This window comes from Pagrus major, chromosome 4 (assembly GCF_040436345.1).
Source record: "Pagrus major chromosome 4, Pma_NU_1.0".
NCBI lineage: Eukaryota > Metazoa > Chordata > Actinopteri > Spariformes > Sparidae > Pagrus > Pagrus major.
In genome coordinates, this window is record NC_133218.1 from 39,339,054 (window position 1) to 39,351,252 (window position 12,199).

Sequence of the window (12,199 nt, forward strand, 5' to 3'; positions counted from 1 at the left end):
CGTGTCGCAACTAGCTGGTCAGGTTTGGCGGTTTCGGTGTCTGTGGTTTAATTGTTGAGCTGATGTAACTGAGCCGTTAAAAGAATAAATGGTTCAGTTGGCTTGAGTCAGCAGCAAATAGCAGAATATAATAATAATCAGCTTGTTGCTGGTGACCGTCAGTTAGGGCAGAAAGGCAACTGAGAGAAGGTGAGGACAGTAAATAGAAGTGTGCGTTCAGGTGCGGGACAAAAGCAGCATATGAAACAAAATAGGGCTCAAATAATGATTATTTTCATGATTAATGAATTAATTGTTTAAGGTAAGTTTATAAAAAGTCAGAAAAATCCTCCTCACAGTTTCCCACAGTCCAAAGAGTCTTCATTTACTGTCAAATTACAAAGACAAACAGCAAATCTTCACATTTAAGGAGCCGGATCCAGCAAAGGTTTTCACATGTTTGCTTGAAAAATGACTGAAATGATTAATATATTATTAGAATAGTAATTCATTTTCTTTTGAACAACTAGTGGATCACAGGCAGAGATGATCCACAGCTGAAGTTAGAAGATCCTGAAAATTAGAAGATAACTTGTTCAACCTGCAAAGAGCTCGTAGAACAAGGCGAGAGAGAAAGGACAGACTGGGCGAAGGAGCGGCGCCGGCTGCTTAAATGCTGCTGTGCTCCATGTGCTATATGTTGCTGACAAGTTGGATCAGAACAGAAGATAACATCTACATTCTTCACCTGTGATCTGATATTAGAGGGAGTGGTTGACTGTAAACACAGATCTTTGTTTTTATCTCAGGCTCATTCAGCTGGAGGAAATGCCTCAGTCCTTTTTCTCTGTAGGATTCAGTTGTACTCAACATTATACTATTATAGTATATTTCTGGATTTGTATGATTTCCCTCCTCCAGGTGGTGTTTTTGTCCTCTAGCTGACACACAGTATTAATGCCCTGGAGGTGTGACTTTGAGCTCCTCCAGTAAAACTGTGTGTGATGTTGTTGGTGTCGTTCAGTTTGCCCTGCAGCTACATGAGTTGTGTAACTCTGTCAGCTCTGCAGCAGCTTGTCCTGAAGTGTACACTTACTGTAGGATCAGGCAGAGATAACAGTGATGTGCTTCACTGTGAGGGGCTGTTTGGTTCAGTGTTGAACTCTGTTTGAGGTTCAGTTGTTGATGAGTCTGTTGTTTGAAACGGGCCCTGAATGAAACGGACTCTACCTGAAGGTTCAGCTCCTGTGGGCTCCAGTTTAAACACTGTTATAAACTCATGTCTGATTTGATTAAATGTGAAAACGGTTAAAAAACAAAAATGCTACGAACATCAAAGCTGAAATGATGAGTCTAATGATGGAATAATTATTTTACAACTCTTTTGATTATTGATTCATTGTCAAACAAAATGCCAAGAATAGATATAATAATAGTAGAGTATTTCTGGGTGTTGTTCTCGTAGCTGGACAGAACGAGACGTTTAATGATATGACTGCCGGTTTTGGGGAAAATTGAAGGATATTTTTCGTTTTCTTTACTTATCGTTATTTTCTGAAATTGTACTGATTGAAAGAAATTTTGAGAAATGAATCAACAGATTGATAACAGAAGGAATGTTAAAATCATATTGTTTAATTTATGATAGTGTGTTGTAAAGCTAATAATGTTGAGCTGTGCATCTGTAGGTAGTTTTTCAGAAACTGAATCTCTGTATGTGAGCTCTGCGCAGCACAGACTGATGCATTCAGTTGTGTCTGTGTGCCAGAAACACTGGTGACAGTTTAAAAATGGGAAAATATAATTAAAGAAACGACACGAAACAAGAAACGGCTGATTTGGTGTAAAACAACAAATGTAGATTTGCCTCTGTTAATAGTTTAGTCTGTTCAAATGAAAGGGATGTGACTAGATGTCTTTTATTATACTTCCTGTCAGAGGTCATGTGACTTCTGTCCTCAGGTAAATGTTTTTAGTCCTTGTTCAGTCAGGCTGCAGTCTGTTGAATTGAATTTGGCTGTTGAGTATAAAGATCAAACTGTTTGTTCCTTTTTCCTTTGGCATCATTATATCCACATTACTGCTGATTATTGATCTCATTGTGTACCAATAGGCATCCCTACAATACTGTAACAATATCAATATCGAGGATTTTGGCAAAAGTATTGTGATATTTTGTTATTGTCACTCTGTCCCAACAATTAAGAAGTGATGTAGAGCATTCAGAACATCCAGATATGTATCATGTATCGGGTACAACCTAAAAATATCCTGATATTATTTCACCCAGCCCTGATAGACGGCTGTGCTGATTGGACTTGGCTCTTCCTTGGGTGAGGTACTGTAAATGTGCAACATGAGTTTTAGCTAACAGCTAACAGGTGGATGAGGAGCTGCCGAACAAGAACTATCTTTAATGCAGTGTTGTGTCTTAATGGAGCAAATGGAGAATTTTCAGAGGCTATTTCAAGTCCTGCTGTAGTTTACAGTGCATTTAAACATTAAGAACAAAGGTCGTAGTTTAGATGATGGATCATGATTAAATAGGTCATGATAATATTTTTTGGCCAGCCCACCCACACATGATATATTTGGATAAAGTCTCAGAGCAGATGTATTTGCTGCTGACTACAGCCCTCAGGACTTTGCCTCCTCAGAGGTGGAGGTTTGGATGTAATGGAAACCCCACCTGTCCTGCACACATGGAGCGTGACACATCTGTTTTACAACAACTGTTCTCAGATCTGCAGCTGCTCTAAACCCTCAGCTGTTGATGGTCTGAATCAGAGCCTCTCCCTCCGTCAGTGAAAGCACATACCAGCAGTCTGCTGAGGCTTTACTGTCAGCCTGCTTTCTGCTGCGTCAGACACTGAAGCATGAACTCCACTAGAAAAATTACTTGAGACATCCTGAAGCTTTACAGCAGGGACAGTTTCTGTCCCACGGGACGGCAGGCTGAGCTGCAGGATGATCTGATCCAGATCATGTTGGTGTGCAGCAGCAGTGGTTTGTGTTCCCGACTTCAATCCTTTTTATGTGTTGGTCACTTGTTTTATCATCAGATGTTGTAAACCCTCCATGTTTGTTAGTGTTTGGTGAAAGTGTTAAAATGGAACATTTACTGTGGGTGGAGACTAGGGCTGTCAAAACGAACTTCGAACTTAAAAATCGTTGTGTGGAAAAATTTTGGATTTCCATCAAGAAACGGGAAGATTACATCCAGAGAAACCGTCATTTGCAAGTCATGCTGTAAGTCGTTAAAGTACCACTCGACTACGAGCAACATGAGCGCACACCTCATTGTCTTTTTGAGACTTGTGTGTATTTGAATGATTGAACATCAGCTTCTTCATTAAACATCATTACTTGAATATTTCTTATCTATTTATATATATTTATTACACATTTCTGGCCATATCTATATATGTGTATCTGGCTTAATAACATTTCGATTTCCCTTCATGAAGTTTTATATTGATTTGGTAAAAAACATTAAATATTTGAATATTATTCGAATATTTAACATAAGAAGCATTAGAAATTCGAATATGATTTGAGGGGAGGATTGACAGCCCTAGTGGAGACATGTTGCTTTACGGTTATAATAATAATTATTTCGATCATCAGTTAATCTTTTTAGTTCTTGCTCTAGTTTGTCATTTCTGTTCATCCTTCAGTGTGTCGGCTGTTTTCTGTGTAGGAGGGTTATTCTGCAGTGACTGGCGTCCCATCGATGTCCCGTTAAGAGCAGTTAACTTGTCATGTTGAGCTCTGAATATGTTTAATAGTTGTTTCTGTAAGTCTGCTCATATTAACCAACCTGTCAGCACAGACATGTTTCTGTTTCTGTCATGACGTCACCGAACAAATCACACGGTCACATTCTTCATATTTGGGAAATCCTGATGATGATTTACTCGATCTTGAATTTTTGGTTTTGGTAACATTTATCAGGAACTGTTGTCATAGCAACACGTCCTTCAGCCCAAACCTGTAATGGTGCAGCTTTATGACAGTAAAATACAGCTAATCTATTGAGTGGATGGTACACCACATTATGAAGAACAGGAGCCTGGAAGCAGGTGAAACAGAGTCACAACTGATTATTCAAACTGGAGAAGCTGGAACCAGTTTACAGTTTGTACTGGAGAAATGACTGAACACCATGTTTTGGGTGATCATATAAGTTTAAAGTGAATTTTGTGATTATTACTTATTGATATGATTCAGTCTTTAGCTTGTGGGATGGAAACATTGATCACTTGGGTCCAGACTGAATTATCTTAACAGTTATCAGATTGATTGTTATTTAATTCGGTCCAGATGTCGAAGATGCTGATGATGAAGATGATGATCTGACCCTGCATGTAGCGCATCAGCAGGTCAAGTTTTTAATTTATTCTGAACACATGGACACAGTCTCCGTCCCCGGTCCTCAGACCCAGTAACAGATGATACTTGTACTTTTCTTGGGGACTAAATGATCTCCAGCAGCTCCACCTCCTCCTCGTCCTTTTATTCAATTCAATTCAATTCAAAGGGGCTTTATTGGCATGAAAGTTTAACAACAATTTTGCCAAAGCTTATTATTATTGTCTTTACTACACACAATGAGTGGCAGGTGGTGGACTGCAGCCTTTAATTTTAAACTCAACAGTTTCACTTTAGTCCATTAAGGAATAGACTCGTTCACAGTCACAGGGACGAGTGTAGCAGAGATCAGAACCAGACATTCATGTTGCCTGTTAGGTGTCAGCCAGCTGCAGGACTGTTGGGTGACTGTCAGCTGTAGGACTGTTGGGTGACTGTCAGTCAGCTGCAGGACTGTTGGGTGACTGTCAGTCAGCTGCAGGACTGTTGGGTGTCAGTCAGCTGCAGGACTGTTGGGTGACTGTCAGCTGCAGGACTGTTGGGTGACTGTCAGCTGCAGGACTGTTGGGTGACTGTCAGCTGTAGGACTGTTGGGTGACTGTCAGCTGTAGGACTGTTGGGTGACTGTCAGCTGTAGGACTGTTGGGTGACTGTCAGCTGTAGGACTGTTGGGTGACTGTCAGCTGTAGGACTGTTGGGTGACTGTCAGCTGCAGGACTGTTGGGTGACTGTCAGTCAGCTGCAGGACTGTTGGGTGACTGTCAGTCAGCTGCAGGACTGTTGGGTGACTGTCAGCTGTAGGACTGTTGGGTGACTGTCAGCTGTAGGACTGTTGGGTGACTGTCAGCTGCAGGACTGTTGGGTGACTGTCAGCTGCAGGACTGTTGGGTGACTGTCAGCTGTAGGACTGTTGGGTGACTGTCAGCTGCAGGACTGTTGGGTGACTGTCAGCTGTAGGACTGTTGGGTGACTGTCAGCTGTAGGACTGTTGGGTGACTGTCAGCTGTAGGACTGTTGGGTGACTGTCAGCTGTAGGACTGTTGGGTGACTGTCAGCTGTAGGACTGTTGGGTGACTGTCAGCTGTAGGACTGTTGGGTGACTGTCAGCTGCAGGACTGTTGGGTGACTGTCAGCTGTAGGACTGTTGGGTGACTGTCAGCTGTAGGACTGTTGGGTGACTGTCAGCTGCAGGACTGGACTTGAAGGAACAAAGACTCTGCTCTCAGCGATGATGGTAAGAGATGTGCTGCAGGTCAGCCGGGTCACTTCTCTCGTCTCTTTGTTTCTACACAGCAGCTAAATGGATGTAATTGTTTGTGTAGCCAGCAGCCTCACCTGGCCTGGTGGGTGTAAATCACAGGCTAATTGTTAGTTTAGTCAGACAGCCGTAAACAGCAGACTGAGGAAACAGGCTGTATAATGAGCAGGACACACCCGCTCAGACTCTGTCCTGTCTGCTCTCTGCTCTCATGTGGACATGTCAACACAACATGGACATCACTGTTGGTCTGATAAGCTCTTAAAGTTGTGTTGCTCCACTCTAAAGCATCCTTTAAAGATCTGTGATTGTGTCATCACATCCCAACACGTCCTCTCAGATCCCTGCTGACGTTTACACCCTCACTGTGTCTTTACGAGCTTCAGCAGTGAGAGACTGAGGGAGGTTACTGTCTGATGTGATGATGTCAACACTGACTGTGGTAGAAACAGTTAGAAATGTTGGTGCGCTGTCGATAGGACATGTTGCATGACAACAGCCTGCTACATCACAAACACAACGTATACTACCCAATCAGGTGACCGTCCTGTAGGAACAGATGTACTTTGGGACTTTCATCCACTGTGTGGTCCAACAGGACTTTAAGTAGCCAAAAAGGGGTGAAGCTATTTAAAGGAGCACTCTGTAGTTTTGTTGAAGAAATGTTAATGAGAAGAGAAAAATCTTCACTGACTGAAACAGCTCTTTGTTCTCATGACGAACAAAGTGACCTTAAAGGACAACACAATTTATACTGTCTTGCTGTGTTTATATGTGGCGGACCCTGCCACCTTTCTAGCTTAAACAGTGTTCTGGGACCTTCTTTTTCATTCGCAGTGAGTTTCCACAGTTATTCCAGTTGTTCCACCGTTGCCTGCAGATAGTGACCGGGGAAAATGATGCCTCAAACTGTTCTGTTGTACAATGGCAGACGAGCTTCCTCTGTGCTGTAATTTGTCCTTCATTTTTCTGGTACAAATCCAGCCTGGTGTCAGACTGAATATCACGGTGAGGTTTTTAATCTACATGGAGGTGTCATGTTTCAGTATGAGTTAACTGCAGAATGAGAAGTGCTCTGTGATGTTTATCATACATCACTGTTGCCAAGTGTTTGTTTGTTAAACCACATGGAGTCTGGCACTAAAAGCTGCTCCCTGGTTATATTGCTCTCCATTTTAACAATTACTTATCAATAATCAGTCCTGCAGCCACAGGGGAATGCGGCTGCCCAGTTGGGAGGTCCTGGTCTTTCTTTGGAAACAGAAGCGTCGGCTCTGGACCAGCCGATCAAGAATGAAGCCATTCTGTGAGGGCTTAGCTCCAGGCCGGGCGCTGCTCCTCATTGGCTGCCTGCAAATTGTTCTGCGAGGTGGAAAACCTGCTCACATTCTTCTCTGATGAGCTCTGAGCACACAGCAGTAATTTTCCATCAGAGCAGAGAGATGTGGTGTTTATAGGAGTGTTGTCATCCTGTCGATGCCTCGGTCCCCCTCAGCTCACTCAGCTCCAGTAATTACACAGAACAGACTGGCCCACCAAGGCAGCCTGAGCACCATAATCACCACTTTCTACTGAGACTCGCTGCATGTGACTGCATGCTGGACGGCCCATCCTCCCTGTCGACAGCACATACAAAAGAATTCAGACGCTGCTGGGAGCTTTTATTTGTTTGTTTACATGTGTACAATGCTGTTACGTAAGACAACACGACATGACAACACGACTATCCACTGAATCCTCCAGGAGCCTGATGAGAACATGCTGCTCAAAGAAAAGATTAATATGTAATCTGATAAATATTGTTTCACTTTACACAGAAACAATACAACAAATACACGTGAAAACGCCTCACAGGACACCACAAAGGCTGTAATGTACGGTGGCCCAGAGAGCTCAATATGCTGCAGCTAAAAACGTGCAGATGGTAGAACTCACATCACTGTTAGAATAAACGCTGCAAATAAATGAAACACAAGGTAACTAAGAAGATTCACAACGTAAAGAAACACTGCAAATACAGAAATGCAGCTGGTTAGAAGTTAAATAAAAAAGTTAACTAAAACCCAAAATGTTTCCGAAATGTGACATCTGAGATGTTAAAGTAGTGAAAATATTTTATAATTTGTGTTCAGTGTATTTGCTGGTGTTTCTTGTGGCTCTGTCACTAAGATCATAAGAAATCACAGTAAGCTTATGGGAAAAAGTCTTTTAGGGCCCGTGTGCATCATGTGATGTTGTAGTTACACAGTTTGGCCACTATGTCATATTGGCTTCAACTTGGGTATTTCTATTTTCTGCTACTTTATATTTTCTCTGTACTACATTTATTTTATGTTGCAACAGAGCCAAAGCATATTTTTATATAAGTTTTTACTGATACCTATCCCTAATCCAAATCCATGTCTCAATACTGTCTGACTTCCTGTCTGTGGCTCATTGGTTCCTACTGAATATGTAAATCTTTAAAAAGAAATGTGTAGTTTGATGTTTCTAAAGGTTATCACACTGACAGGAGGAAGTAGTGCAGTTGTTGGGGACTGTTTTCAGAGGCGGATTAATCCACATTTGGTTCTGTAGTGAGTGTTTGTGGCAGCAGGACGGTGTGAAAATAAACCGGTGTGTGAGTTCATGGCAGAGGAGGACAATCTGTCAGACTGACACACACACAACACTTAGGAGATACATTCACTGTCTGATTGAGTCTGAATGTGTGGACACATGCAGTGTACTGTAGGGCGACACATGCAGGAAACATAACAAGTTTATGAGACCACTATATTCTGGATCCTGTATAAATTAGACTGAACTGTGACTGGATGAGTTCAGTCAGCTGACCCTCTCACCCTCCTGCCCTCCACCTTTTCTCTCCATATTCAGCAGTCCTATGAAAGGAGGCTGCTTTGACTCCATTGAAGCTGCAGTCAGGTTGAAGTGTTGGGTTTAGGGAGCCCTCCAGGGAAGCCTGGCTTACACCTCAAAGGTTTGGACTCCACTGAGCCCCTTCAGGGCCGGGGTTCAGACTGATGCTGTTTTTAAATGACTAGTTCACCACAGCAGGACAGAATATTCACTCACAGCTAGAGAAGAGAGAAGGAGCCATTTCACTGCAGACAGAAACTGAATGGGTTGTAGCGTGAAAAGCAAAGATGCTGAAGGAGCTTCAGAGAGGTCGCTGAGCTCGAGACAAACTGAAGTGAAGATCGTGTGCTTATTGGACCTTTAGTAGAAAAATCTAACCTTTGTTACTGTGCTGCAACTATTTTCTATGGGTGTCACGATTCTCCAAATCCTCGATTCGATTCAATTTTCGATTCTAAGGTCACGGTTCGATTCGATTCTCGATTTTTACATTTATTTTTTTTAAAGTGCAGGTTGCTGTGCCATTTTTAGACTAGACTTTTATGCAATATAATATCTGACCTTTGTTAGCAATGTACCACACTACATTGTCAAATTTAAAACCTTTATTAACAACATAATGTAACAATAACTTATATCTTCAGTCAACTGGAAACTTAAACAAAATAACCTGCCATGTAGTTTCTCTTCTGTAACTGCAGTCTTCTTCACAGAAGATGATTCAAGTTCACAACAAAACAAACAAAAATTAAACAGCCATGTCCACAGTCTTCTCTGAACAATGAAGTGTCTTAAACTATTTCCAACAGCTGGACACAAGGTGCGTCAGGTGTGAGTGGGCGAGCGAGAGAGGGAGCGTGCGCACTGCGGACAGTGAATGAATGGGAGAGGAAGGAGAAGGAAAGCAGCAGCAGCAGCAAAGTGAACAGTTCAGGCTGCAGCCTGGCTGAATAAAGGCGACGGCTCCTCAACATACAGCAAAGCTCCCTGGTGTTATTTCCCCACCAGCTTAACACGGGAAAGCGGGTTCACCCCGAAGGTAAACAGAAACTTCGGCCCTGGAGGAAATCACCTCCCCTGTGCTGCCCGACCACGGTCCGGGAGCCGAACCGGAGTGGTGTAACACCATGCTATCTTTGACTGGCTGTAGCTAATAGCTACTGGCTTAGCTAGCAGCTAAGCTAGAGGAGGTTGACTTGCAGCACAGTTTTTTTCCCCCTTGGCAAGCCGACCGGACGTGACGTGGGGGCGTGGCAGCATCGACGATTCCATTTTTTAATTCGAAGTTCGAGATTGTGAATTAATTTCGATCGATTTCGATTTAAAATCGAAATCGTGACACCCTTGCTATTTTCCAAATCATGTTGTCATGTTTGTAGCCATGTTAGTGACATGAATGTATGGATTGATTTACTGGCCTTCACTGGTACAATTGCCCACAATTCATTGCAATACAGACGTGAAATTATGTGTAAAAAATTACTTTATTATGTTACTTGAATCCTGTAGACTAGAAATTATATTCAACCACATCATGATACAGAAATATGTAGAAGTAATCAAATGTATTTTATTACTGTTGTCTTTAGGCCTGTCTGTCAGTGGATTAAATTTACCTTGCAGTCTCACGCACTCCCAGACTTGACATGATGACAGTGAACAGGTCACGATACGTACGACTGAAGTCAGAGAGCTCAGTCCTCAAATCCACAGGGTGGAGATTTATATTCAGTCATAGTCTGGTGAAACTGAGCACGCATCGACCGACAGAACAACGAGTATCGACGAGTATCAATCCTTAATACTTGAAACAAGACTAAAAGTTGACATCAAATGTCTGCTCAGATTATGATCTTATTGATTTATTCTCTGGTCAGGTAGTTCCTGACCTTCACTGAACATGTCTGCTTTCATTATTGTCAGTTGTGTCATTGTTATCTGGTCACAGAGCTGTAAGTCTGCTGTGCATCACAACAATAATTTTGGGCAGTAATATAAAGTATACATGATTTGTATAATGTGGGCCAAGTCATGCAAACTGCAGCACATAAGAGCATTAAACAAAAATGTGAAGCTTATCCTGCATGTGTTAACTTATGGAAACAAATCTGCACGTACAGCTCAGCTCCTACTGTGAGTTCTGTCCTGATCCCATTAATACTGACTGAGCTGAAGAGTTAACATGATGTAGACGTGTCATCAGTAATGGATAATAAAAATACTGGAGCCTGAGACACTTGTAGTGCAGATTTTCAGGCTTGTTAATGATGTGTCATTTAGTTTAGTTTCACACTCGTAAATCATTGAACAAAGAGTCACAGCGGCTCTCCAGCCAACAGCCATTAATCACAACTAGAGCCAGTGTTGGACTGAGTCCTCCGAGCTGCAGGGCGTGATGGAGGAATCAGCCCTCGTCCTCCTCAGTCTGCAGGAAGGAGGGTAAAAAAATCTCTACGTTCATGCTCTGTTGGCTGAATCCACACATTCCTGTCACAGTACAACACAGACACATGGTGACATGAAGCTCGGAGGAGGTGATGAATGTTTAGATCCTCCTGCCAACATCTGGGCTCGATGTCCAGGCCTGTGACAGAGTTACTCACTGATGGTTTATCTTGTAGTCAGCGACAGGAAATTTGAAATGACGTGTTAAAAGATGTTACATGCTCACTTTGCCTTCATGGAGTGTCATAAATAACCACATGAAGCTGGTGTGTGTAGATGTTAAATGGTGTGTTGTCCTGTGGTTGTTTGCAGGTCGGTTTGATGCCAATTAATCAGAAACAGAAACGATGTCCAACCTGGAGGACAGTCTGCATGTAAAGGTAAGAATCAATGATCAAACACAGATTGATGGTGATCTTTATAAAGATCAGATATCAGATCAGTATATGCATACAGGTGAAACAGGTATGTGACATCAGGAAGATAACAAACAGAAGACCTGATAAATCCTTGTAACAATACTTTTATTTGTTGAGTCTGTTTCACTGGCTGTAGTTGTGTAGCTCGGACTGTCATGCTCCACCTCCTGAAGGTTTGAATCATTACAGGACGTCTAACAGCTTCACCCACATAACTGCAACCCAAACTGTATTTTTATGCTTCAAGTCTTTATTTTGTTGGAACTTCTGCACTTCAGAGATCCAAGTGTTTCAACTGATGTGATGCAGCTGAGCTGACGGTGTCACATCACTCTGTATTGAGCTGAAAACAAGTTTAACCTCATTTTGTCAGGTTTTTATGATCTGGTGACCGTTGAAAGTGAAGTTCTGACTCTGTGTTGTGTTGACTAAAATTGTTTGGTGTGTAGAACGCCAGGTGGAAGTTATTCAAGTTTTTATTGTGATATTCATTCAGAAACACATGAGCGACCCAGTTAGTCACTGTACTGAGTCTGATCCACGTTAACACAATCAGTAATTCAGCCTGTTGGTCTGTGAACACTGAAGTCACAGCAGAACTGAGGCTCAGCACATCCAGTGTAGACAGACAGGCTGCATCAGCTGCTTCTGCTGCTCCACACAGACATGGCAGTGTGTGCTGTTTGACTGACTTCTGTTGTGTTGAGATGGCAGGTGAAGATGTCCTACAGTCGATCAGCTGATCAGCTGATTGAAAGAGAGTGAATCTGCTGCAGAGTTCATGTGTCATTGGTCTCTGTGAAGCTTTTAGGTTTGTGTTCACTCACAGCTGAGTCCTGCATCACACACACACACACACACACACACA

The 12,199-nt window shown here is 42.4% G+C and overlaps 1 protein-coding gene across 1 annotated transcript in view; it reads left to right on the forward strand.

Annotated features, from left to right (window-relative positions):
- Nucleotides 1-12,199, forward strand: part of plekhg4 (pleckstrin homology domain containing, family G (with RhoGef domain) member 4) — a 72,328-nt gene that overhangs the window by 462 nt on the left and 59,667 nt on the right. Inside the window, 1 exon segment of the mRNA XM_073463898.1 lies at nucleotides 11,225-11,292. Within this exon segment, the coding sequence (XP_073319999.1) occupies nucleotides 11,260-11,292 (33 nt within the window). The 5' untranslated portion in view covers nucleotides 11,225-11,259.